This window comes from Scardinius erythrophthalmus (assembly GCF_964197995.2).
Source record: "Scardinius erythrophthalmus genome assembly, chromosome: 7".
Lineage (NCBI taxonomy): Eukaryota > Metazoa > Chordata > Actinopteri > Cypriniformes > Leuciscidae > Scardinius > Scardinius erythrophthalmus.
The window spans coordinates 44,452,368-44,479,910 of record NC_138227.1 but is presented as its reverse complement, the minus strand read 5'-3'; the positions used below and the strand labels follow the sequence as shown (position 1 = coordinate 44,479,910).

The 27,543-nt window shown below is 40.1% G+C and overlaps 2 protein-coding genes across 17 annotated transcripts in view; one reads left to right on the top strand and one right to left on the bottom strand.

Moving 5' to 3' along the window:
* Nucleotides 1–3,410: 3,410 nt before the first annotated feature.
* The window catches only part of LOC308693633 (P2X purinoceptor 4a-like), a 54,041-nt gene continuing 29,908 nt past the window's right edge, over nucleotides 3,411–27,543 (top strand). The window contains exons 1-2 of the mRNA XM_081370692.1: nucleotides 3,411–3,595; nucleotides 3,755–3,899. Coding sequence (XP_081226818.1) covers nucleotides 3,471–3,595; nucleotides 3,755–3,899 — 270 coding nt within the window. The 5' untranslated portion in view covers nucleotides 3,411–3,470. The remainder of the gene's footprint in view (nucleotides 3,596–3,754; nucleotides 3,900–27,543) is intronic.
* Nucleotides 20,179–27,221, bottom strand: LOC308693634 (uncharacterized protein). 16 transcript variants are annotated; one of them, XM_081370701.1, is made up of 19 exons: nucleotides 26,969–27,221; nucleotides 25,660–26,159; nucleotides 25,079–25,382; nucleotides 24,815–24,966; nucleotides 24,570–24,734; nucleotides 23,927–24,199; nucleotides 23,763–23,796; nucleotides 23,620–23,678; nucleotides 23,398–23,535; nucleotides 22,741–22,873; nucleotides 22,581–22,662; nucleotides 22,413–22,501; nucleotides 22,225–22,327; nucleotides 22,001–22,137; nucleotides 21,857–21,915; nucleotides 21,570–21,788; nucleotides 21,194–21,368; nucleotides 21,016–21,109; nucleotides 20,179–20,932 (listed from the first exon to the last, which is right to left on the bottom strand). In XM_081370701.1, the coding sequence occupies exons 11-15, from the start codon at nucleotides 22,653–22,655 to the stop codon at nucleotides 21,870–21,872; spliced, it is 450 nt and encodes a 149-aa protein (XP_081226827.1). In that variant the 5' UTR covers nucleotides 22,656–22,662; nucleotides 22,741–22,873; nucleotides 23,398–23,535; nucleotides 23,620–23,678; nucleotides 23,763–23,796; nucleotides 23,927–24,199; nucleotides 24,570–24,734; nucleotides 24,815–24,966; nucleotides 25,079–25,382; nucleotides 25,660–26,159; nucleotides 26,969–27,221; the 3' UTR covers nucleotides 20,179–20,932; nucleotides 21,016–21,109; nucleotides 21,194–21,368; nucleotides 21,570–21,788; nucleotides 21,857–21,869. The 16 variants fall into 16 exon arrangements, with proteins under 16 accessions (XP_081226827.1, XP_081226832.1, XP_081226831.1 ...); XM_081370706.1 differs by having other exon boundaries at nucleotides 23,763–23,792; nucleotides 24,815–25,382; nucleotides 25,660–25,853; nucleotides 26,030–26,159; nucleotides 26,969–27,205; XM_081370705.1 differs by having other exon boundaries at nucleotides 22,958–23,535; nucleotides 24,815–25,382; nucleotides 25,660–25,853; nucleotides 26,030–26,159; nucleotides 26,969–27,188.

Below are 27,543 nucleotides of genomic sequence, written 5' to 3'. Positions count from 1 at the left end.
TGCGTGATCAGGGTTTTACCACTCATTTGCACATCATGTCAATGATATCATTTCACCGTGTGTCAATTAACCTGGACGGGACTGGGATTGTGCGACAGGAGAAGTACTCTCACTTGAGCGGGGTTTGGTTTATCGCCTGGGGAGACCTGAGGTGACTGTAGTTCTAAATCAACAAACACATAAAATTAGGTCTAACAATGTGTCTACACCAGACGCAAGCGGCGCAACAAAAGACAATAGAACTAGTTATAATCAGTGATGTTGTCTACACTGGATGTGCGACGCGAGCGACAAATCTCTGACAGGAAACTGACCTCGTTCTATTGATGACGTACTGACATGAAGGACAAAATGCTTTGAAACTATGGGGCGCCGTTTGTAAAGCGGCTCACGCTGAAAATAACAGCAACATTTTGTCACATTTAGCTTCAAACAATGTTTAAAAAACTGGTATGAATTTTTGACGGTCACTTTTTAGCACATTTACAACAATATTTGTCAACGTAGAGATATTTTAAATAGTTAAATCTTAATATTAAATGTTACACCTAAATGTTAAATGTTAAATCTAAATCTAAATGTTAAATCTAAATGTTAAATCTAAATGTTAAATCTAAATGTTAAATCTAAATATTAAATCTAAATGTTAAATCTAAATCTAAATGTTAAATCTAAATGTTAAATCTAAATCTAAATGTTAAATCTAAATGTTAAATCTAAATCTAAATGTTAAATCTAAATCTAAATCTAAATGTTAAATCTAAATCTAAATGTTGAATCTAAATCTAAATCTAAATGTTAAATCTAAATCTAAATGTTGAATCTAAATCCGATTACCGCCATTTTGAATTTGCATATTTGTTAAATATTTAGTTTCACCTGAAACATTAGATTTAGATTTAACATTTAGATTTAGATTTAACATTTAGATTTAGTTTTAACATTTAGATTTAGATTTAACATTTAGATTTAACATTTAGATTTAATATTTAGATTTAACATTAAGATTTAGATTTAACATTTAGATTTAGATTTAATATTTAGATTTAACATTTAGATTTAGATTTAATATTTAGATTTAACATTTAGATTTAATATTTAGATTTAACATTTAGATTTAGATTTAATATTTAGATTTAACATTAAGATTTAGATTTAACATTTAGATTTAGATTTAACATTTAGATTTAACATTTAGATTTAGATTTAACATTTAGATTTAGATTTAGCATTTAGATTTAACATTTAACATTTAGGTGTAACATTTAATATTTAGATTTAACTATTTAAAATATTTCTAAGTTGACAAATATTGTTGTAAATGTGGTAAAAAGTGACCATCAAAAATTCATACCAGTTTTGTAAACATTGTTTGAAGCTAAATGTGACAAAATGTTGCTGTTATTTTCAGTGTGAGCCGCTTTACAAACTGCCATCTTACATTTTATTCGCTCTTTTTGTCCATAATTGAGCGCGCTTGTTGCGTCGCGCCAGCCTCAAGATCTCACTGTTTTACTGGCTGATACTCCGATTGACATGCTGAAGCGAAACGCAGACGAAGAGTCTTCTTCACTACATCGATTTGTTTGTTTTATAGGCTATTTTATTTCATTTTATTTACAGAATTGCAGAATGTCAATATTTAAGGATGAGGTCTTCGAATTTGTATGAGTCTGCACATTCAGGCAGAGAGCAAAATTTTATTTTAATAATTAAATAAATAGAAATTAGTGCATGGGGTTTTACCAATCGGTGACTCTACCAGTGGCCGTTAAAAAAATCAACACCTGTACGGCAAATCCAGCACAAATGGACTCATATAGCCTAATGAATTTAGATTGTGAAATTGACAACATTTTAATGATTAATCTAAAATATTAAAATAAAAGAGAGGACACGGCAATATTTTGGACAATTGTTATTTTGACAGTTTTTCACACAAACATCTAATGCGAAAGATGGGAGATAGGACATTACTTGGTTGACACAATCGTAATTTCTACATCAGAATATCGATCACAAGTAGCCTATAATTATGAATTACTATAATATATAATTAATATATATTTAATATAAAAACAATAATTTTATCAAATATGCGCCTGCCTCAAGATCTCTCACTTTTTAAATCTACCAGATCTCAATTTGATGCACATTTGCTAACAGACAGTGCCGCTCATATTTGCCATCTTATCTTACATTTTATTCGTTCTTGTCGATTATGGACAAAAAGAACGAATAAAATGTAAGATATGGCAAATAAGAGCAGTGTTTTAATGTCTGTTTGCACATGTTCATCATTCGGAGTGTCTGGTAGATGTAAACAGTGAGAGATCTTGTGCAGGTGCGACGCTTTAGTGACCGGAGCGACGCTTATATAGTAAGAGCCACGAAACGCGCTCCATTACGGGCAAAATGAGCGAATAAAATATAAGATAATATGACAAAAAGGTAAATAAGAGCAGGATTGCACTGTCTGTTTGCTCTTGTGAATCAATCGGAGTGTCTAGTAGATGTAAAGAGATCTTGTGGCAGGTGCGACGCTATAGTGGCCGGAGCGACGCTTAGTTAGAGCCACGAAACGCGCTCCATTACGGGCAAAATGAGCGAATAAAATATAAGATAATATGACAAAAAGGTAAATAAGAGCAGGATTGCACTGTCTGTTTGCTCTTGTGAATCAATCGGAGTGTCTGGTAGATGTAAACAGTGAGAGATCTTGTGGCAGGTGCGACTCTTAGGTGCCGTGACTGGTCGAGTGGCAGGCCCATAACGGTGACTGGTCGAGTGGCAGGCGTAGGCTATATCCGTGACTGGTCGAGTGGCAGGCGCATAACGGTGACTGGTCGAGTGGCAGGCGCATATATCCGTGACTGGTCGAGTGGCAGGCGCATTTAACGGTGACTGGTCGAGTGGCAGGCCCATAACGGTGACTGGTCGAGTGGCAGGCGTAGGCTATATCCGTGACTGGTCGAGTGGCAGGCGCATAACGGTGACTGGTCGAGTGGCAGGCGCATAACGGTGACTGGTCGAGTGGCAGGCGCATAACGGTGACTGGTCGAGTGGCAGGCGCATAACGGTGACTGGTCGAGTGGCAGGCGTATCCGTGACTGGTCGAGTGGCAGGCGCATATATCCGTGACTGGTCGAGTGGCAGGCGCATTTAACGGTGACTGGTCGAGTGGCAGGCGCGGTGACAGGCACATATCCGTGACTGGTCGAGTGGCAGGCGCATTTAACGGTGACTGGTCGAGTGGCAGCTGCCTCTAGCGGTGACGGGTTGAGTGACAGGTGGAGTGGCAGCTCCCCCTGCCACGCAGAGATTTTACCCTCTCTCCCCTACTTCACTCTCAGTGTGTCTCTGCAGTCTTATTAGTACACGCCTACAAAATTCAGACCTCTTTCTCAAACAGAAAGAGAAGAGAACGCGAGAGAATTGAATCTCAACTATATGAAGCAGCCTAAATCACAATGATGAAGTTTTTGAAGAGCCTTTTTTGTCAATACTCTACACCACAAATACTAGTGGTAAAATCCCATAAAATCGGAATATTGTATCGCCTATATCAGATGTCAGCGATTCTATTTATTTTAATGTAAGTTGCAACCGTAGAAAATTCAGCGTCATCAATTTGCAGTGTATCTAATGATTTGTAAACAAATGATATTCACACAGTTAATTTCACAGAACTTCAGCATACAATAGTAATGTTTACTTTTTTATACTTTTTTACTTGTATGTGATTCTGTTACAGGTATGTGATTCTGCGTCAAGAACACCAGACCACCGACGACATCCTCAGCTCTGTCACAACCAAAGTGAAAGGCATTGCTCTAACAAACACCAGCGAGCTCGGTGAACAGATCTGGGATGTGGCTGACTACATCATCCCATCTCAGGTAGTCTGTTGATATGGTGAGAGGTACAGGCTAGATGATTTTGTTAACATTTTATATTACGACCCGCAAACAACTGCGTAAGTAAACCAAAATTACGGTGTACGTTTCTGTAATTATAGTGTACTTCCGTGTAAGGGAACAATAATTAAGTTTTGGGTAATAAAGGGGTAACAAGCAGACATACAAGCAAATTATTTATAATGTAATTATTTTAAAACTAACAGGTACTTATTCTGTTAATATATTCCAGGCAAAAATTGTACGTCTGTTGTATATAAAAGTTTTTATCACATTTCTGGCAAAATATGTTCTTGTGCAGTGTAGTTACAGGGTAATTTTGACATCTGTGGGTTGTAAATTAAACTTATTCATGTTAATGTTTTTTTTTACAGTGCACTCCCCATAATGTTTTTCAACAGGAATTTACTGTGAATCACAGAAAAAAACAGGAAACAACTGTCAGCATTTGTTACCATTATTTTCCTGTTAAATCACCGTTTATTTTGTTTCCATTAAATATTGTTAATTATTTTTAGCATAGTAACGTGTTCCACTGATTGTTATAGACATATTCTAGCTTGAGTTAATACAAAAATAGGCATAATCCATCAGATAACACTTAAGTGAAAGAAAACGAATAGTTCAGTGTTGAAAATAACTTTTTTTTTTATTTTAATACAAACACTGAAAGGTAAATACTTACAAATGTAGGCACACATGGATCAGACCAATCACAGAAATATACTGTATATCATGTTCATTGCTGACATCCGTGGTCGCAGGACGGAAAATAACAACTGCGTCTGTCTTAAACTAGCAAAGACACTTGCATTTGGCTTTGTACTGCGTCGGTGCAAGATATGGCCCTAAACCTCAACATTTAATGTTCCCTGAACTGCTAAAATTCAGCTAAAAAGACTCAATCCAAGGATATACACTGTGACTCCTGGTCACATAAAAATGTTACACATAGGCTTGGTACTGTTGGTTAAATATGTAAAAACAGGGGAAAAAAGACGCCAGCCCTGTCACAAAGGTGGACTGGATCCCCTTTGCAAACGATTTGGCCCCTAAGGCTGAGCATCCAGCGCTGGAAGCGGCTTCCCGTTTCTCCTGAAACAGAAATGTTTTAACTGTCAAATTTCTTTTTAGTTTTCATTTTGAATACAGTTTAGTTTGATACCATTGAATTCACTACATACAACACTAAAGCCAACTGTCCTATCTAAAACCAACTTACCAAGAAGCATCAGATGAGGAGGTATAGAGAGTGAACTCTCAAGGTCAGCTGCAGTGGCATATCCCTAGGACACAGAACAAATTAAACACAATATTAATGACCAAGGGCGTAGGTTTGGCCTCAGCTTTGGTGGGGACATCCCCCATCCCCTTCCCCCTGGAATTCTTTTGTTGTAAGATACCAGTGCTTTAATGGCGATTTCAGACTGTTGGCAATACAGAATATCACAATACAGAAGTGAATCTACTTCATCTCATTATATTGTATCCTGACCCCAATACACCATCCTGTATACTGTCCCTAAAGAGCTAGTATAACTGTATAGGTCCAGCTACTTCTTCCTCAACATGCTCTGTGACATCTTCACAAGATGTCTGAGTTTTCTATATGTAATTAAATAATGAACAAATGAATAAAATACACACGTATCATAGTATGCATTCAACACAACAAATCCATTATTATTATCTATTGTTATTATTATTATTATTATTATCCATGATTACAGTATTCCATTAATACTAAAATTGTATACTATTCTATATCAAATTCTATTGATATATTCTATTCTTAAATATTAAATTCTTAGGCTACACTCACTCACAAATACATTACATAAATAGAATGTAGAAACGAAAAATGTCTCAGATCCACTGTTTATGTTGACTGCAAGATTCTAAGTTAAGGTCAGCTAATTAACATTCAGTGACTTGCTAACGTAGCATTCTATCATGATAGCGCGACTTCTATGAGTCTATCAGTGCTGTGCTGCACAGCCTAATCAATACTCTTAACCTTAGTTGAAAGATTGCTGCTGCTAGGTTTAACTGTAGCAACATCCTGGGTAACACATACTATCACCAATACTATTTTCCACAGTAGAATCTGCATTTGAAAGCCTGGTCAGTCACTACTACTGCTAGTTTATTTGTGTGGCTAGTTATTTTGCCTACTTACACTCTGCTTTATGAAAAAGCTTCGTATGTCCCCTTTCTTCTTCTTGGGTGGCATAGCTGATCTATCTACAAAGTACAAAAAGTGGCAAAAAAACGGAATATTAAAATGTTTTACTCTGGCCTTTGTATGTGGCAGAGAGACAACCCTGGTAACTTACCGTCGGCGTCGTCGCGCACACACACAACAATACAGCATAATATAGAATACTCACAGTCTCTAAAACACACTAGTAAAGAAATACATTAAAACAGTTCTGACAAATTGTTTAAAATCGAGACAGAAGTCGGGATAAGAGAGTTTCTGAATCTATTTGACCTGCATCTGGGCATGAGGGAAGTAGCTTGAACTGGCAGGACAAAGGATGACTAGGGTCAGCTGCAATAGATAGTGCCTTCTTTGCCACTCTGCTGGAGTAAATGTGTGAGAGAGGGGGGAAGTTAATGCCTGCAGTCTTGCTACACGTCCTAACAATACTCTCTAATCGTTTTTTGTTTTTTTTTTGTAGACAAGGAACCAAACCAGCAGATAAAACAGAAGGTTAAAACAGACTCAATTAAAAAACAAGAATAAAACATTCTCATCAAAGTGGGGTCAATGTTAAAATTCCTCAGTCTACGGTAAAAATACATTCGCTGCTGGGCTTTGGCACAAACAGCATCAGTGTGTGATTCAAAACATAGCTTACTATCAATTATTGTGCCATGGTACTTGTATTCTTGTACTATCTCAATAGGTTGGCCATCAATGATAGTGAGGGGAAGATTTTTGTTTCCTAAAATCAATAATTAATTCTTTAGTTTGGGATTTCCTACCTGTATTTCCTACTTCTCCGGCAGCAGCTTTCTTCAGAAATGTTGAAGTCGTGGAGCTTTTCCTCTGTTATGCGTTATTTTGTTGCTGCTGAAATCACAGAACATTTTTTTTATCAATATTTGTTTAGGTTACCATTGAGCTAACTTAGTTTCAACCAATTTTCTCACTCCATGTAAGTGACGTCCCCGATTAAATACGTTTATGTTTACTTTGTGTAAAATAAATGACCTCACTTCCAAGGAAAACCTTTACAAAACCTCTCATATACACATAAGAGGTGATTAAAAGGCCAAACTTTCATAAACAAAAGCTCAAACGAGTTAACGTTAACTTAGCTAGATGCTAACAGACTTTTTCCGAAGACACAAAACCATGTCTATAAAAGTAAATATTCAACAGAAGCGTATCAATTACAAGTAAGAGAAGTGTCAAGAACAGTTGTGTGTATTATTCGTGTGATTTTAGAGACTAATATCACCTGAAAGTAGTGAAAACGTCTCTGGTTACTATCGTAACCTCGGTTCCCTGAGAGGCGGGAACGAGACATTACGTCACTGACGTATATGGGAACTCCCTTCCTCCTCATTTTCACTGAAATCTTATAGGCTAACGCCAGCTCGAGACAGCTGGCCAATTGACGCGAAACATGCAAATGCTGACCGGACCGCGGGCAGTATAAATAGCATGGGCGCGGCAATAACGTCAGAATCAAGACTGAACGCTAGCACAGCTGATCAAACGGCGAGCACGGCGGCTGACGTAATGTCTCGTTCCCGCCTCTCAGGGAACCGAGGTTACGATAGTAACCGGAGACGTTCCCTTTCAAGGCGGTCACTTCGACATTACGTCACTGACGTATATGGGAACTGTATAGAATCCCGCCGTGAGCGCAGTGAAGATAAGCCCTGAACGGGGTCAAGCTACACTCCCACGAGAGACAACAGTTCTAAGCCAGCAGCGCCGCTAGGAGCACTCGAACTGATAGGCGAAACTAGACTATACTTCGTTCCGAACGTCTGTTCCGACCTACCCAGTTGCATATCCAATGCAATGAAGCGAAGGCTGCACTGGACAGGGCAGCACAACACCATAAGCACTCAGCATAAGAGTTAACACAGTGTCAACGGCAATAGCGGTGACAGCTGCATAACCTTATAGCCATACACAGAGTTAACAGAACATAGAAAACTACTGCGTAATGCGGAAACAGCTATGTATAGTCATTATATACATTATAGTCATAACACAGAGTTAGCAGCAATGGTAACTCTGCATAATGCAGACTACTGTACAGCTGGTGGTAACAGTTCATGAGTACATTAATAAAACTCACCAAACCCACGACGCTATAGGCAGTGCCTAAAACTTGAAACCCTGGCGAACGTGTTCTGAGAAGACAGCCAGCATACCTAAATCCCGTGGGCATTAAGCCAGATTGAAAAGCGTCGAATTCAGTGAGAAAGTCTCAGTCCCTAGTACCATCCACCAAGCACACAAACAGCTAGTCAGACTGCTGCCTAGTGGTCCACGTACATCCGCAAAGCCCTTACAGGGCCAACAGCACTCTGAGTATCAGCATCATGTGAGGCTGACGGCTCAGCAGAAGGCGGGCAGGGATCAATCTGTGCTCTGAACGGTGTAAGCGACTGGAACGCAGCTTGGTATCGGACGGAGAGTGACGCTGCAGTCACTAGGTCCGAGACAATGCAACATCATTCACGTAGAATGAGCGTAGGTCTCCAAGTGCTTCGCTGGGGCGAGAGCAGGTGGAAGGTCATTCTCAAGGAGATCTCTCAGCACTTATTAGTGTGAAGTGTCTAGCTCAACTAAGGACCCAGCAGCGGACACACAAGAAGGTTCCACAGCTTGGGGCTGGGGTGCCAATCATCTGAGGGGGATAGTCATGGGGGAGCCCCATAACTCTCTCAGGTCCGTGAACCGGGGATGATAGGCCAGTAAGGGGGTCACGAGGAAACTGACACTCCCTTGTAGAACATAGCCAATGTTCTAAAGCCGATGTACAGAAGTGCAAATTAACACAACTGAATGTACATAAACACAGTGCCAGTGGCCGTAGCGACAACAACTGTGAATATACGCAGTTAGATAATAGCCTTCCATAATAGCATAGCACCTCAGAAGTACACAAACACAGTCGTAGCCGTAGCTAGAACTGTGAGTATACGAGTTAGTACAGAATAGTCAGTTGCACTGAAGGAAACGGGGCAACATAACAGCGTAGCACATGTACGTAACAGCATCGGTCGCTGTAGCGCCAACTATACGCAGTAGCTCAGTATAGGCACTGAAGGATACGGGGCAACACCGCAGCACGAACACATCCATGTGCAATAATGCAGCGCAGGTCGCAGGTCGACAGAGACTGTGAATATGCACAGTTCGACTGGGATAGCTAGTCGCACTAAGATACAGGGCAACATGACAGCATAACACAAGTGCGTAGAATAGCGCATCCATGTATGTACATAACGCAGCGTAAGTCACCGTAGCTGAGATGCACAGTTAGATCAGGATGGCTAGCTGCACTGAAGGAAACAGGGCAGCATTACAGCATAACACATCCGTGCACATACATACATCCAGAAACTGTGAATATGCACGGTAGATTAGGATAGCTAGTTTTGCACTGAAGGAACAGGGCAACAAAATAGCAAAAACACATCCTTGTACATAAGTGCAGTGTAGTCGCCGTAGCGATAGAACTGTGAATATGCACAGTTAGATTGGACAGCTGGTTGTTGCACTTAAGGATAGAGGGCAACATAACAGCATAACACATCAGTGTGCACATTTAAAACATCTGTGTGTATAATGCAGCGCTAGTCGAAGCGACCGAAACTGCATGAATATGCGCAGTTCAAACACAATGGTCAGTTACGTTGAGGGCAACATAACAGCGTAACGCTTCAGTGTGTACACAGATGCAGCGCAAGTCGCCGTAGCGACGACTGTGACTATGCACAGTTAGATAGGAAAGCTAGTTGCACTGAAGGATACAGGGCAACGTGATAGCATAGTTACATTGATGTGTACAAAACACAGCGTCAGAAGCATAGCGACATCGACTGTGAATACGTAGTTAATCAGAATAGCCGGTTGCACTGAGGATACAGGGCAATATATAACGGCATAAACCATAGACACATATCAATGTACATAACACAGCGTCAGTGGCAGCGCACAACAACTGTGAATACACAATAATCAGAGTAGCCAGTTGCACTGAAGGAACAGGGCAATATATAACGGCGTAATCGTAACACATATCAGTGCGTAGTGTGTACACAGCGTCAGTTGCATCGCATAACAACTGTGAATACGTAGTAATCAGAATAGCCATTTGCACTGAAGGATACAGGGCAATATATAACGGCAAAATCATAACACATATAGTGTGTAGTGTGTACGTAAACACAGCGTCGGTTGCATCGGGCAACAACTGCCAATACGTACTGTGTAGTAATCAGAATAGCCATTGCACTGAAGGATACAGGGCAATATATAGTGGCATAAATCCAAACACGCAGTGTGTAGTGTGTACATAACAGAGTCAGTTGCATCGCGCAACAACTGCGAATACGTACTGTGTAGTAATCAGAATAGCCATTGCACTGAAGGATACAGGGCAATATATAGTGGCATAAATCCAAACACGTAGTGTGTACATAACAGAGTCAGTTGCATCGCGCAACAACTGCGAATACGTACTGTGTAGTAATCAGAATAGCCATTGCACTGAAGGATACAGGGCAATATATAGTGGCATAAATCCAAACACGCAGTGTGTAGTGTGTACATAACAGAGTCAGTTGCATCGCGCAACAACTGCGAATACGTACTGTGTAGTAATCAGAATAGCCATTGCACTGAAGGATACAGGGCAATATACAACGGCAAAATTCATAACACGTATCAGTGTGTAGTGTGTACGTAAACACAGCGTCAGTTGCATCGCGCAACAACTGTGAATACGTACTGTGTAGTAATCAGAATAGCCATTTGCGCTGAAAAATACAGGGCAATATATAGTGGCATAAATCCAAACACATAACAGTGTGTAGTGTGTACTTTACACAGAGTCAGTTGAATCACACAACAACTGTGACTACGTAGTAATCAAAATAGCCAGTTGCACTGAAGGATACAGGGCAATGTCGTGGCATAAGCATAACACACACATCAGTGTACATAAACACAGCGTCAGTGGCATTGCACAACAACTGTGAATACGTAGTTAAATCAGCATGGCCAGTTGCACTGAAGGATACAGGGCAGCCTGACAACATAAGCTGTAAGCACATCAAAATGTAATGTTATGTAGGCCCAGCCTCAACAGCATAAGCGGTAACGACTGCGCAACCCCGTAGTCAAGACTGACTAGGGGTAAACAACACTCACCGGATTGTGGCTGTGCACTTTCCATTGTCAGAGCGGGGGCGGCTAGAGACCTCTATGCTAGAGACTTATAACATCCGTACTTCCCTTTTTTCTTTTTGGACACGGAGCCATGGCCTTTGTCTCTCTAGACGCGCGTCTTGCACACGACTACCAAAGGACGCCGTGGAAGACGGTGTCTTTCTTGAAGTAGCCTGGCTGAGATACCGGGCGGGCTAAGTATCCTTATCAACAGAGCCTCTCGCGTCGAGTCCTTCTAGCGAGCCCGCGAAAAGGACCGGAGTGGCGACGGGCAGCGTCAACTCGTCTTAGGGCGGGAGAGGGCCCACCAGCGGCCTGCTGGCGGCAGTGGGCCTCATCCCGCTGATGCCCGGGTTTATTCCCCTGAGGGTGCGCACTGTCCGGCACATGCCCGCCGTCGTGAGTGCGGCCTCGGTTGATCCTTGTTAGGGTAGAGCGAGTCGATAGGACCCGCACATATCTGGCATGTAAGTTAGCAGCCATCGGATGCGGGGAGGAAACATGGTGAGTAACCTCTATTGCAACTTCCACGATGACTTCAGATAAGACTTCTAGCGTGAAGAAAGAGATTCTGACGTTATTGCCGCGCCCATGCTATTTATACTGTCCGCGGTCCGGTCAGCATTTGCATGTTTCGCGTCAATTGGCCAGCTGTCTCCAGCTGGCGTTAGCCTATAAGATTTCAGTGAAAATGAGGAGGAAGGGAGTTCCCATATACGTCAGTGACGTAATGTCGAAGTGACCGCCTTGAAAGGGAACAACAGCGAGAGAGGGAGTTTTCCTGCTTACCAGTTGCAGTGGTCCCGCGCCGTTTCCATGGCAACTCTGCGCCGCGGCCGCTCCAGTGTTTGAAAGCGACTTGAAAATTCACGCGCATGGCCATTGATTAAACCACGTCAAAATCATGCAGCATTTACAAACATCTAGAATTAGAACATTACTTAAATAAAAATCTCATTAATATTAAATTATGAATTTAAAACTGATTTTGGAGATCTATGACTCGTTGCAATGGCCTTTGCCCACAATACTGCAGTCACTCACAAAAATAATAATAATAAAAAAAAAAAAAAACTTTTGGCTTAGTTATTATTCATTAGTTATTTTTATTTTTGCTAAAGTATAAGCCTACTCCTGGTAAGTGTTACCAGTAATTCCTATTACCCCGGGCTTAAAGTAAAAAGATGTCTGTGAAAAATAGCAGTAGACTATAATTTAATTAAATGCATTTATGGTGAGATTACTATATTTTCATGTCAATCTGTGTTCATTTTGAGTCTTGACCACGAACCATATGCGCTGTCACTTTAATTCAGCGCGTGCAGCACAGGAGAGCCGCAGATCGATAGTGCTGAGCATGTCTGAGACGGAGCCTACAGCTCTATACATGTCTAAAAATGTATATTTTATATTTCAGTAAAAAAACAAACAAACATATTTTTAAAGGTTTAATTTTATTTAATTAATAATTTAATTTATACAAAAAAAAAGTGCTGACTGCTGAGCATGTCTGAGATGCACGCAGAGGTTTAAATTGTGCAGCATACCGCGCTACATGTCTAAAAAGACCAGCCATTTCTCATATTTTTATCACATAATTTATCAAAATGGTTCATTTTAAAACACATTTCATTATTTGGACCCTGCGCAAACATAAACGCGACATCGGCCTCCCGTATAGTGGGCCGACCTAAACCCGACGAAAGGGAGCTGGGAAATAGAGCACTGACTGTGACAGAGATCTGCCTATGCCTGGCCGACGCCTTTGCGATGTTATAGGGAGGGAGGCCGACGCTCGATGTTGGGCCGATGTCAGCCAGACGTACGTGTGCTATCTGGGTTAAGCCAAAAAAAATTGTTTCTGCTATGATTTTAATTTAGAACGTACCATGTAGTACTTACTTACCTTATCACATTGTATTGCAATGATACTTAAATGTCAGGGCAAATATACTGTGTAATTAAAAGTTTTTTTTGATTTGTTTTTTTAATAAGAGTTCCTTTCTCTGTAATTACTGTGCAAATAGTGTTGTTTCGTATTGTTACATAGTAAGTAGTGTTTGTTACCCGTTTCAACTGTGTATTTACAGGGTAAGTGTAACTCCTGCGGGCTGTAAATTAAAGTGGCGCTTGTTACCCCCTTGTTCTGTGTAGTTACAGGGTAAGTGTAACTCTAAGTGTAACTCCTGCGGGCTGTAAATTAAAGTGGAGCTTGTTACCCCCTTGTTCTGTGTATTTACAGGGTAAGTGTAACTCCTGCGGGCTGTAAATTAAAGTGGAGCTTGTTACCCCCTTGTTCTGTGTATTTACAGGGTAAGTGTAACTCCTGCGGGCTGTAAATTAAAGTGGAGCTTGTTACCCCCTTGTTCTGTGTATTTACAGGGTAAGTGTAACTCCTGCGGGCTGTAAATTAAAGTGGCGCTTGTTACCCCCTTGTTCTGTGTAGTTACAGGGTAAGTGTTACTCCTGCGGGCTGTAAATTAAAGTGGAGCTTGTTACCCCCTTGTTCTGTGTAGTTACAGGGTAAGTGTAACTCCTGCGGCTGTAAATTAAAGTGGCGCTTGTTACCCCCTTGTTCTGTGTAGTTACAGGGTAAGTGTAACTCCTGCGGGCTGTAAATTAAAGTGGCGCTTGTTACCCCCTTGTTCTGTGTATTTACAGGGTAAGTGTAACTCCTGCGGGCTGTAAATTAAAGTGGCGCTTGTTACCCCCTTGTTCTGTGTAGTTACAGGGTAAGTGTTACTCCAGAGGGCTGTAAATTAAAGTGGCGCTTGTTACCCCCTTGTTCTGTGTAGTTACAGGGTAAGTGTTACTCCTGCGGGCTGTAAATTAAAGTGGAGCTTGTTACCCCCTTGTTCTGTGTAGTTACAGGGTAAGTGTAACTCCTGCGGGCTGTAAATTAAAGTGGCGCTTGTTACCCCCTTGTTCTGTGTAGTTACAGGGTAAGTGTAACTCCTGCGGGCTGTAAATCAAAGTGGAGCTTGTTACCCCCTTGTTCTGTGTAGTTACAGGGTAAGTGTAACTCCTGCGGGCTGTAAATTAAAGTGGCGCTTGTTACCCCCTTGTTCTGTGTAGTTACAGGGTAAGTGTAACTCCTGCGGGCTGTAAATTAAAGTGGAGCTTGTTACCCCCTTGTTCTGTGTAGTTACAGGGTAAGTGTAACTCCTGCGGGCTGTAAATCAAAGTGGAGCTTGTTACCCCCTTGTTCTGTGTAGTTACAGGGTAAGTGTAACTCCTGCGGGCTGTAAATCAAAGTGGAGCTTGTTACCCCCTTGTTCTGTGTATTTACAGGGTAAGTGTAACTCCTGCGGGCTGTAAATCAAAGTGGAGCTTGTTACCCCCTTGTTCTGTGTAGTTATAGGGTAAGTGTAACTCCTGCGGGCTGTAAATTAAAGTGGCGCTTGTTACCCCCTTGTTCTGTGTATTTACAGGGTAAGTGTAACTCCTGCGGGCTGTAAATTAAAGTGGCGCTTGTTACCCCCTTGTTCTGTGTAGTTACAGGGTAAGTGTAACTCCTGCGGGCTGTAAATTAAAGTGCCGCTTGTTACCCCCTTGTTCTGTGTAGTTACAGGGTAAGTGTAACTCCTGCGGGCTGTAAATTAAAGTGCCGCTTGTTACCCCCTTGTTCTGTGTAGTTACAGGGTAAGTGTAACTCCTGCGGGCTGTAAATTAAAGTGGAGCTTGTTACCCCCTTGTTCTGTGTAGTTACAGGGTAAGTGTTACTCCTGCGGGCTGTAAATTAAAGTGGAGCTTGTTACCCCCTTGTTCTGTGTAGTTACAGGGTAAGTGTTACTCCTGCGGGCTGTAAATTAAAGTGGAGCTTGTTACCCCCTTGTTCTGTGTAGTTACAGGGTAAGTGTAACTCCTGCGGGCTGTAAATTAAAGTGGCGCTTGTTACCCCCTTGTTCTGTGTAGTTACAGGGTAAGTGTAACTCCTGCGGGCTGTAAATTAAAGTGGTGCTTGTTACCCCCTTGTTCTGTGTAGTTACAGGGTAAGTGTTACTCCTGCGGGCTGTAAATTAAAGTGGCGCTTGTTACCCCCTTGTTCTGTGTAGTTACAGGGTAAGTGTAACTCCTGCGGGCTGTAAATTAAAGTGGCGCTTGTTACCCCCTTGTTCTGTGTAGTTACAGGGTAAGTGTAACTCCTGCGGGCTGTAAATTAAAGTGGCGCTTGTTACCCCCTTGTTCTGTGTAGTTACAGGGTAAGTGTAACTCCTGCGGGCTGTAAATTAAAGTGGAGCTTGTTACCCCCTTGTTCTGTGGGTAAGTGTAACTCCTGCGGGCTGTAAATTAAAGTGGCGCTTGTTACCCCCTTGTTCTGTGTAGTTACAGGGTAAGTGTAACTCCTGCGGGCTGTAAATTAAAGTGGCGCTTGTTACCCCCTTGTTCTGTGTAGTTACAGGGTAAGTGTTACTCCTGCGGGCTGTAAATTAAAGTGGCGCTTGTTACCCCCTTGTTCTGTGTAGTTACAGGGTAAGTGTAACTCCTGCGGGCTGTAAATTAAAGTGGCGCTTGTTACCCCCTTGTTCTGTGTAGTTACAGGGTAAGTGTAACTCATGCGGGCTGTAAATTAAAGTGGTGCTTGTTACCCCCTTGTTCTGTGTAGTTACAGGGTACGTGTAACTCCTGCGGGCTGTAAATTAAAGTGGCGCTTGTTACCCCCTTGTTCTGTGTAGTTACAGGGTAAGAGTAACTCCTGCGGGCTGTAAATTAAAGTGGAGCTTGTTACCCCCTTGTTCTGTGTAGTTACAGGGTAAGTGTAACTCCTGCGGGCTGTAAATTAAAGTGGAGCTTGTTACCCCCTTGTTCTGTGTATTTACAGGGTAAGTGTAACTCCTGCGGGCTGTAAATTAAAGTGGCGCTTGTTACCCCCTTGTTCTGTGTAGTTACAGGGTAAGTGTTACTCCTGCGGGCTGTAAATTAAAGTGGCGCTTGTTACCCCCTTGTTCTGTGTAGTTACAGGGTAAGTGTAACTCCTGCGGGCTGTAAATTAAAGTGGAGCTTGTTACCCCCTTGTTCTGTGTAGTTACAGGGTAAGTGTAACTCCTGCGGGCTGTAAATTAAAGTGGCGCTTGTTACCCCCTTGTTCTGTGTAGTTACAGGGTAAGTGTAACTCCTGCGGGCTGTAAATTAAAGTGGAGCTTGTTACCCCCTTGTTCTGTGTAGTTACAGGGTAAGTGTAACTCCTGCGGGCTGTAAATTAAAGTGGCGCTTGTTACCCCTTGTTCTGTGTAGTTACAGGGTAAGTGTAACTCCTGCGGGCTGTAAATTAAAGTGGCGCTTGTTACCCCCTTGTTCTGTGTATTTACAGGGTAAGTGTAACTCCTGCGGGCTGTAAATTAAAGTGGAGCTTGTTACCCCCTTGTTCTGTGTAGTTACAGGGTAAGTGTAACTCCTGCGGGCTGTAAATTAAAGTGGAGCTTGTTACCCCCTTGTTCTGTGTAGTTACAGGGTAAGTGTAACTCCTGCGGGCTGTAAATAAAGTGGCGCTTGTTACCCCCTTGTTCTGTGTAGTTACAGGGTAAGTGTAACTCCTGCGGGCTGTAAATTAAAGTGGAGCTTGTTACCCCCTTGTTCTGTGTAGTTACAGGGTAAGTGTAACTCCTGCGGGCTGTAAATTAAAGTGGCGCTTGTTACCCCCTTGTTCTGTGTAGTTACAGGGTAAGTGTAACTCCTGCGGGCTGTAAATTAAAGTGGCGCTTGTTACCCCCTTGTTCTGTGTAGTTACAGGGTAAGTGTTACTCCTGCGGGCTGTAAATTAAAGTGGCGCTTGTTACCCCCTTGTTCTGTGTAGTTACAGGGTAAGTGTTACTCCTGCGGGCTGTAAATTAAAGTGGAGCTTGTTACCCCCTTGTTCTGTGTAGTTACAGGTAGAGATGCACCGATTACAATTTTCTGGGCCGATTCCGATTTCCGATTTTTCATTAAGTTTGACCTGCCGATACCGATTTTGGCCGATTCCGATTTCATTTTTTCTAACCACTTTACAGCACACACAAATATTTATTTTATATCATTTCTGTAATAGAACATTTTACAATTTGCATAGTTCACACACATCTAAAGTGCAGTGTTGTGGAAAAACCATTTCCTTTTCACATTCAATATCCAATAATTTTATATAGCCTATATATGTATTTAGCAAACGAAACGTCTGTATGAAAACAGGGAATGGCAATAAAATAATATATAAATACAAAATAAAATAAATATAGCCTTGCAGTATAAAGATATTTCTCAAAGCACACACACACACACACAGGCCTATTGCAATCACTTGTACAAACTGAATAATAAAACAAGTTTAAATGGGTACATTTTCTATAAATATTAGTCTTTGTTTTCTTTTCTGACATAGCCTACTCCAGTTCTTGTTAAAACACGCAAATTCTGTGCATTTTGGGCACTTTTTTTGTGAAACCCTATTTAGGCTATTTTCCATCAAAAGTGTGCTTTCCCTTTAATTGAGCGTGAGCAGTGCAGCAAATTGACTCGGCGCCGAAACGCGCTTCACTGCTCGCGACGCTCCTGCTTGACGCTCACGCGCTGCTCTTGCTTCCGTTGTGAATGCACTCAATGATTAACATGCACGCCGAAAAAAAATACGCGCTTGCGGTCTGAACGGACGTAATTCACGAGGTTTTCTGCATGTGCTCCGTGTGCACGTGTGATGCTGATGTTGCGCGATGTTAATTATGCGGCGCCCGAGTGCATTTGACAGGCATAAAATCGGCATTTGTCAGACTGACCGGCCGGTCGCCGGTCACGGCCGATCACGTGAAAATCGGCCAATTCCAGTCACCAGCCGATCAATCGGTGCATCTCTAGTTACAGGGTAAGTGTAACTCCTGCGGGCTGTAAATTAAAGTGGAGCTTGTTACCCCCTTGTTCTGTGTAGTTACAGGGTAAGTGTAACTCCTGCGGGCTGTAAATTAAAGTGGAGCTTGTTACCCCCTTGTTCTGTGTAGTTACAGGGTAAGTGTAACTCCTGCGGGCTGTAAATTAAAGTGGCGCTTGTTACCCCCTTGTTCTGTGTAGTTACAGGGTAAGTGTAACTCCTGCGGGCTGTAAATTAAAGTGGAGCTTGTTACCCCCTTGTTCTGTGTAGTTACAGGGTAAGTGTAAGTCCTGCGGGCTGTAAATTAAAGTGGCGCTTGTTACCCCCTTGTTCTGTGTAGTTACAGGGTAAGTGTAACTCCTGCGGGCTGTAAATTAAAGTGGCGCTTGTTACCCCCTTGTTCTGTGTATTTACAGGGTAAGTGTAACTCCTGCGGGCTGTAAATTAAAGTGGCGCTTGTTACCCCCTTGTTCTGTGTAGTTACAGGGTAAGTGTAACTCCTGCGGGCTGTAAATTAAAGTGGCGCTTGTTACCCCCTTGTTCTGTGTAGTTACAGGGTAAGTGTAACTCCTGCGGGCTGTAAATTAAAGTGGAGCTTGTTACCCCCTTGTTCTGTGTAGTTACAGGGTAAGTGTAAGTCCTGCGGGCTGTAAATTAAAGTGGCGCTTGTTACCCCCTTGTTCTGTGTAGTTACAGGGTAAGTGTAACTCCTGCGGGCTGTAAATTAAAGTGGAGCTTGTTACCCCCTTGTTCTGTGTAGTTACAGGGTAAGTGCAGTAAAAATACAATAAAGGATCCCATTTAATTTCTGACTTTTATTTCAGACTTTTCATCTTAATAAAACATTGTCTTTTCTACAGTATACTCAAAAAACAAAGTAACACATTATATCACCCCCCCCCCCCCCTCTTCTTTTTCTTAACTCCCACTGGGCTGGGACTCTGAAGTTGAGGAGTTGATGGAGTCCTATTGGTCTTGAATTTCCTTGAATTAGTCCTAATTTCCTTTTTCAAAAAATCACACTCATCTTTGAGCAAGGTGATCTCTGCTTTAAGAGTGATAATCTTATCTTTGAAAGAAAAAAGAAAGAAAGAAGTTAGACGTTTAAATTTTACTCCTGCTCTACTCCAGGGCTTATACTTGTGACCACTTTCCTATTTTTTAAAACATCAAATTGAAGAACTAAACATTACTGGTACTGTACATTATAAATGCACTTGTTAAAGGATTAGTTCACCCCAAAATGAACATTTCCTAATAATTTACTCACCCCAATGCCATCCAAGATATCCATGTGTTTCTATCCTCAGTGGGAGAGAAATTATGTTTTTTGAGGAAAACATTTCTGTATTTTTCTTCTAACAATGGACTTCATTGGTCACCATCGTTGTTAAGTCCAAATCAATGCAGTTTCAAAAGTCTTTTAAGTGCTTAAATGGGCTGTACGCGATCACAGCTGAAGAAGAGGTTGTTATCTAGCGAAACTAGATAAAAAAAAAGGTCATTTAAAAAAAATAATAATAATAATTTATAGACTTTTTACCTTCAATAGTTCGGATTGAGCTGATCAACAAACGGACAGGGAACTACGTCATCACGTTGAAAGGTCACGCCTGCGCCGGTGTGGTGAATTATCCGGTCACTTCGGTGTGATGAGTCCGGGCGTAGGACCCAAGCAATCCGATTGTGCTATGAGCTTTACCTGAGCTTATACTGCATTGATACTGCCTTACCGTATTCATAGCAATTCGTAATGCAATTATAATTATGTCATTATTTTTTACACTTTTATTTATTAAAAGATCCATAAAATAATGTTTATTTTTGTATATTACTATTTTTCTTATTAACAGTTTAGACATTTAAATAAATTACAGAATGCTAGCTATGTTTTGTGGGTATAAATATTACTTGGTTGTCTAGCCTTGACAAAAGAACAGTATAATAAAATTATGGAATCACAATCTTAATGTAATTAATCAAACCCCTTAATTCATATAATAATCTTTTATTTGAAAGAAATACAATTTTTTAAGTATGTTTTGTGACAAAGTTATTTGTTATTAAGCAATAGGGCATAATATGCTTTTTTTATTACAAGCATGTCATTTGTGTACTAATGCATATGATTTATGTTATAATTAATTCTTAATACAGACCATCATACAACACAATAACATTTAATGTAATAAAATTAGAGAATTAGAAGATTAGAATTAGTGATATAAAAATGTAATTAAATTACACAATACAATACATAATGAATTCAACGGAATTATGAAATGTAATATTACATTTTTATTAACACAAAACTACAAGAAAAATGCACATCGTTTTAGGATATTTATAGAGCTTTTTCAAATACACAACAATACAAAGCAGCTTTAAACAAACATACTCTAGTATGTCTTAACTTTCCTAAACACTTTTGTGATAGTCCTCTGGCTATACATTGTGAAGATTTAAAAACAATTAATGTTGAGTTAGCTGTGTTAAAATATTTAATGAACTGTAAGGTTAAAGTTTTTTGAGAGCTAATGAGACACAAATAGATGCAGTGTCTTTTGCTGTATGAAAAGTCAAATCTTTAGTTTGAAGTAAATTCATGTTGTATGTGCAGTCAATTCTTTGTGGAACCATCCTAAGGCCTAGATGATGCAGTCAGTCAATTTCCCCTTTAGATGGTGCGGTCGTGACCTGGTAGGTGAGGAGGCTGGACTAGGTGTCATGGACTGGCTTGAGGGAACTCTGCAAAACACACAAACATGCTGCAACACGTCATGTGCAACTGTACACTTGCACAGTCTTTAGTGCTGTGGAACATCACTCACTGTTTTTTCTTTGGTATGCAAGCCCAAAGGTGCAACGCAGCAGAATGTAGTTAGCTCGTTGAACCTGGGTGTCATGGACTGGCTTGAGGGAACTCTGCAAAAACACACAAACATGCTGCAACACGTTGTGTGCAACTGTACACTTGCACAGTCTTTAGTGCTATGGAACATCACTCACTGTTATTGCTTTGGTATGCAAGCCCAAAGGTGCAACGCAGCAGACGCAGTTAGCTCATTGAACCTGGGATGTTGTGACATTAAAAGGCTATTTTAATGACACACTCCACAAGATAAGATATATCAGCCCAAAAGTGACTGAAACCTTCCGTTCGTCTCAGTGTTATAAGGCTGATCTGTACAACACAAGATAAAAAAAAGTAATTACTTAATGAGTTAGTTTAATGAGTTAGTTCACCAAAACATATAAAAGTCAGCCATCAGTTTCTCCCAGCATATTATCAAATGATACCAGGGTGAGAAAATTATGTGTTTTTTTGCTGATATAAAAAATTCAAGTACTTATTTGTACCAACACGATCCCATGAAATGCTTACCTCAGGAATCAATTCACACATTAAAAGGTTGATATGTTCAAGATTTTTGTCCTTCTTTTGCTCAAACACAATGTTGTCGATGTGTCCTAGAAGTTCCTCAACATGTGCTGACAAGGCTGGATGAAAGCTCTTAGGTTTTGTCATTTTCCCAGTCTTCATTTGCCACCATTTGTTCCACGTGGGTTTCAGTGAGCCTTTCACAATTCCTTGGAACAACTCCTGAAAAGAATATTTAGTATAGCAAACAATATCTAGCCATTTTAAATTTTGTAAAGTCTTTTATGTACCTGAATTTCAGTGTCACTGACGAGAACAAATTCCTTTTTTTTCCACCTCCTCGACTGTCCTATATTTTAAAAATCATCGATCTACTTGATTTATTAAACTTTTAAGTTGATTTATATGAATGAGGACACACATTTTACACATACCTTTTATACGTCATATGCTGAACAGCATATGCTGCCATTGATGATGCGTGATATCTTCTCAGATGCCACAGATCGTCTCCCTGTATCACCTCGTTTTTCATAGAGGTCCATTTGTCCCTCACCTCCATTTCTGCCATCTAATGCAATAAACACAGTTGTTAAAGTAATGTAGATAAAAATAAAATAAAATAAAATAAATAAATAAAAGCATTTATTTAACTTACTGTACAAACCAAAACCCCACAGTTGTTAGAGTCAGCCAGCCTCCTCTGTTCTGGGTACTCAACAGTCCATTTTCCCAAGTCCCAAGTATTTCGGAAGGCATTGCTTTTGTACAAAAGAAAAAAGAAATTAATAAATGTACATTAGTAAATAAAGATAACAATTTTGACATTTACAAAGCACATAATACCATAGTATAGCCAGGTCCATCGCAGAAATTGACTTGTAGTTGCCAGTGGGGTCGTAAACTCGAATACGATTCAGCAAACCATCCAAGACCTTTACAACATAAACAGAAACCGCTTTAACCAGAGTAACAACTGTTGAGTACAAATGTATTTTTTTTATCCACACATACCCACAAAATGAAGTGGTTTCCCTTTTCAGGGCTCTCCACCAACAATTCTTGGAATAAGGACTGTGTCATTCTCATCAAGGTCCTTTAAAATATTTGTAAGTAAATAAGTAAGTAAATGTGTCCCCTGCCCCTGAAATTTATTTGATAGATTTTCAATTACCTTCAGACAAGAAATGTGACTGTCATCCACATTTCTTGATAGTGAAGGATCGCCACCAGAGAACGAACGTGTGCACCTGTAAAGCAGTTCCACCATGTGCTTTACAGAGCTGTGCAATCCTTGTGTCAAGAATCTAAAATAAATAGTAGATTTCAATAAAATGTTGTTGAATAATATAAGAAGTAGCCTACATATAGGAGGTTCTTGTACAAATTACCATACAAATAAGCTGCCATTGGACGCATATGGAGGGCTCGCCTGAGTCCCAAAATTTCTCCAATCATGCATTCATGTCTATGTCTCAGCAGCCTCTAACAGAATCCACGGTTTCGAGAATATCCGAGAAACTTTATTTTTCGACCCAAAAAAACTATAAGGTGTACCTCCATTTTCAAATGCAGTTATGTTCTAACATGATGGGAACATCCTTTTAAGATCCAGATAATATATTTGATATAGTACCCCCTTATATATATTTTGGGTCGAAAAATAAAGTTTCTTGGATATTCTTGAAATCTTGGATTCTGTTAGAGGGTGCTGAGACAGACATGAATGCATGATTGGAGGCTCTAGAGCCTTCCAGAGCTGAGATATGGAGATCCCACAAAGCATTTATTCCATTGGGGCAAATAGAGACTCGCAAATTAAAATTCTAACGTCATCATTCAGCCATGGGAAACTTTTCTTCTGTGGACACAGTGTCTCGAAATCTTCAACTGTGGCCTGGCATCTCGGAAGCTGAATGAGTGGCTGCTTTCTGTCGGTTTCCTCACTCAAAATTCTCATATACATTTCCTAGAAAAAAAAATGCTTTGTAATTGTCTTACATATATAATATTATATATTATATAACAGACTTCCATTTATTTGACATCTTACCTCTTCTAGCTCCAAGATGTGAAAGCGATCCACTGAAAACTGTTTTTTTTTTTCAATTTCTGTAAACACGTTTGGATCAGTCACAAATCTTTTGTCAAAGTTACTTATTCAACTTTTTTAAAAGCAAATCAAATAAAGCATACCTGTGCGTGATGCATCACCTCCTGCCATGTCTGTCTTCAGGCAGTAAGAATCATGGTCATCATGAATATTCACAGAAAAAGGTTGTATACGTAATATTTTAAATTTGCCATAAACATTTACTTCAAAAAGTGGACCATCTACTGTAATGTACTGCCTTTCTCACCATTCAGGTTAATGTCACGCCGCAGGAATGGTTTGAGTTGGGACACATTGGTTTTCTGGCGGAGAATGTTGCCTGATTTGTCTGCAAGTGTAGCAACCCCTTTTCCGGTAATGTCTTCGACTACAAACGTCCACCTTTGCGTCCCTCTTTTCTTTTGCTTGCTTTGAGTACCTCCTCTCCTTCGTGGATGTGAAATGATTTCACATTTTTTCTTTTCCGGGACTCGTACTCCGCCTTTTGCTTCCCCTGTGCTTTTTCAATGTTATCCCGCACCTTATGAAAATAATGTATAATAAACAGACTTAATAGAATACCTTAAAGGTCCCGTATTATGCCCCTTTTCACAAGATGTAAAATAAGTCTCTGATGTCCCCAGAGTGTGTATGTGAAGTTTTAGCTCAAAATGCCCAACAGATCATTTTTTACAGCATGTTTAAACAGGTCATTGGGAGACACTGCTGATGATTAATGGGGATTAATAAAAAAGGAGTGAGTGGATTTTTATCACTATTGGCTGGTTGTGTACACACACTGCCAACACACATTTATATCCAAACAGCATGCAAAAGTGAATTTTGCATAATAGGGGACCTTAAATAATGTGAATTATTACTTAATTATAGTTCATACTACAGACAATTACCTTTGCCTGTACTGCTGTCACCTCTACTATCCGTGTGTCCTTTACAATATTCGGATCCTCTGCTACAAAGCAATCTGTCTCAGATACTACCTTTGTGCTTAGAACCTCTGGCGTGATTGGGTGCCGGTGAAACATCAAAAAGAATGGTGTATACTTTGTAGAGCCCTAAAAAAAAGTGTTTCAACAAATTACATTTACATAATCAATTGCATATAATCAATTCTTTTTTAAGCAGTCCCAATCACCTGCTTTTGAGGTGTTGATGGCATGCATCACATCCTCCAGTTTTTCGTCAGTACTTTGACAATGACCTCTTTATAGTCTGATTAGTCCTCTCATCCTGTCCATTTGACTGAGGGTGGTAAGCTGACGTGACACACTGCTTCACACCCAATTCCTTAAATATGTCCTCATTTAGTTGTTATCAAAAAGGTATGCAAGACATGGTAGATTCTTATAACATATAGCCAAAAATTTTTATAAAATCTTCTTAACTAAATAATAATAACCTGGTTCACAAACTCTCTCCTGGTCTGTGATTATTCTTTCAACTAGTCCATATGCATTAAATGCTTGTAAGACCCCTTTAGCCACCTCAACTGCGGTCTTACACTTCAGGGATTTGGCGAAAACCCATTTGGTGAAGAGGTCAGTCATTGTGAGGACATAAATGTTCCCCTGAGGACTGGTTGGAAATGGTCCCATCAAATACATTCCTATTACAGTCCAGGCTTTAGTGACCTTGATATGGTGCAACACTGGAGCCACTGTTTTAATAGCATCATTACGCTGACACTGTGGACATTGGGCAATCTAAAAAAAAAAAAATTGTAGGTGTTTCGTGTTTGTAACATCACAAACAACAGAAACACATTACTTTGTACAACTACATCAGGGGTCTCAAACTCAACATAGGATCTTGAGGACACGACTTAACACCATTAAGTATTTAATAGAATATTATCTTGTGGCCTCAATATAATATGTTGTGGCCTCTACATAACGTACCCATGAGTTAATTATTTTTACACTTGAGGGGCTGTATGAAACCATCTTGTGGTTCGGGAATTTGAGTCTACAATTATCTTACCCACTTCGTGACGTCCGAAAAGATGCCTTGCCAATAGTATGCGCTTGCAATCTTATTGCATGTCCTGGTTCTTCCCTGATGCCCACCTGTAGCTGGGCTGTCATGGCAGTCCCGAAGGACTCGTTCCTTTTGTTGCTCATCCATGACAACTAGACGGTTTGATCCGTCTACAGTCTTGTAATAAAGATGTCCATCTGTATTAGAGACATAAAGAGGTAATGTGAGGGAACGCAACACACAGTATTTAAATCATGTTATTTATTGAAGAAAATATTATGTAAAATTAGTTGTTTTATCATAAGCAAACATAGCGGATACTGTAAATCACAGAATACATAACACATTAAAAGGCAATGATATTTTTTTCTACTTCCCCTGCACAATGATCTTCTTAGCAGAACGCCTGACAATTCTCTTGCGTCCGTTGTCGGCGTTCTCTCGGTAAACTCCACGCTCCAGGTACTCCTTCACCTCAGCATGCAACGCAAACTGTAACATAACTTTAATGCAAAACAAAAGCAATGATATTAGGTTGATTAAACGTATTAATTGTGCAGTCAATCGATCCAAAAAATTAACTAGATTAATTACACTTTTGTTCTGATTAATTGCGATTGATCACAATCATAAACACTCAAGTTTCAGTAACACTGTATAATAACGTTCAGTTTTAAGTCATTTATAAGTGGTTAGTTAATGATTAACTAATCATTTACAAAACATGAATATGCGTTTCATACATGTTCAATAAATAATGTTATTTTTTTTTTGTATGTATGTAGCTATTAGAGGGTGCAGAAAGTGTTGTAAATGCCTTGAATACACATGAAGATCATTTGTAACAGGTAAGTGTAACACATTTACAAGTGATGAATAATTTACACTTTAGATTAGGGGATGCATAAAGTGTTGTAAATTATTTATTCATGCATTTACACATCTATAACAGGTGTTGAACACTGTAGTGCGTAGTGTAGTGTGTAGTGCAGTGTAAGTGCTGACTGGTGAGGGTATAGACAGCTGTCTTCTCTGAAACACATGAGTCTTTAACCACTGTGCACCTGATGTGAGCAAAACATACAAAAAATGTTAGTATATCACTTGCTAATAATTTATGAATGTTTTGTAAATGATTAATTCATCATTAACTAACCACTTATAAATGACTTACAACTGAACGTTATTATACAGTGTTACCCAAGTTTCTAAACGTTTTTACTATATTTTATCATTCAATAACTTCACATTTAATCTCCAGATTAAAGGGATAGTTCACTTTGAAAATAAATTTTGGTATGTTTTAGCTTACCTCAAGGGCATCCAAGATGTAGGTGTCTTTGTTTCCGCAGTAGTTTCAATTTGGATATTTTTAGGTCAAACCGTTCTTGTCTGTCAGTCATTTAATGCAGGTCTGTGGTCACTGTCTCAAAGAGCATGCACAAAGTCCAAATTAAAACAATTCCCCATCGTCCAAATGAAACAATTCCCCATCATAAGTACACACTGATGGCCTAAGACACGAAACGAGCGGTTTGTGTGAGAAAACGAACAGTATTTATATCGTTGTTATCTCTTGAAAACAGCACACGTCCAAATGATCTGACGGCGCGGGCGGGTATAGATATATACACTAGATGTCGCTTGGCTACGGTTTCGTTCCAATGAACTGCAGTAGCCAAGGCGACATCTAGTGTATATATCTATACCCGCCCGCGCCGTCAGATCATTTGGACGTGTGCTGTTTTCAAGAGATAACAACGATATAAATACTGTTCATTTTCTCACACAAACCGCTCGTTTCGTGTCTTAGGCCATCAATGTGTACTTATGATGGGGAATTGTTTCATTTGGACGATGGGGAATTGTTTTAATTTGGACTCTGTG

What these genes read in the sequence shown, in the direction of transcription:
- LOC308693634 (XM_081370701.1), bottom strand. Translation starts at nt 22,655, where the DNA reads ATGAGAATGACACAGTCCTTATTCCAAGAATTGTTGGTGGAGAGCCCT. An exon ending in GTGGGGTTTTGGTTTGTACA is followed by an intron (nt 22,138 to 22,224) that starts GTAAGTTAAATA and finishes TTATTGCATTAG; the next exon opens with ATGGCAGAAATGGAGGTGAG. An exon ending in CAGCATATGACGTATAAAAG is followed by an intron (nt 21,916 to 22,000) that starts GTATGTGTAAAA and finishes TTTAAAATATAG; the next exon opens with GACAGTCGAGGAGGTGGAAA.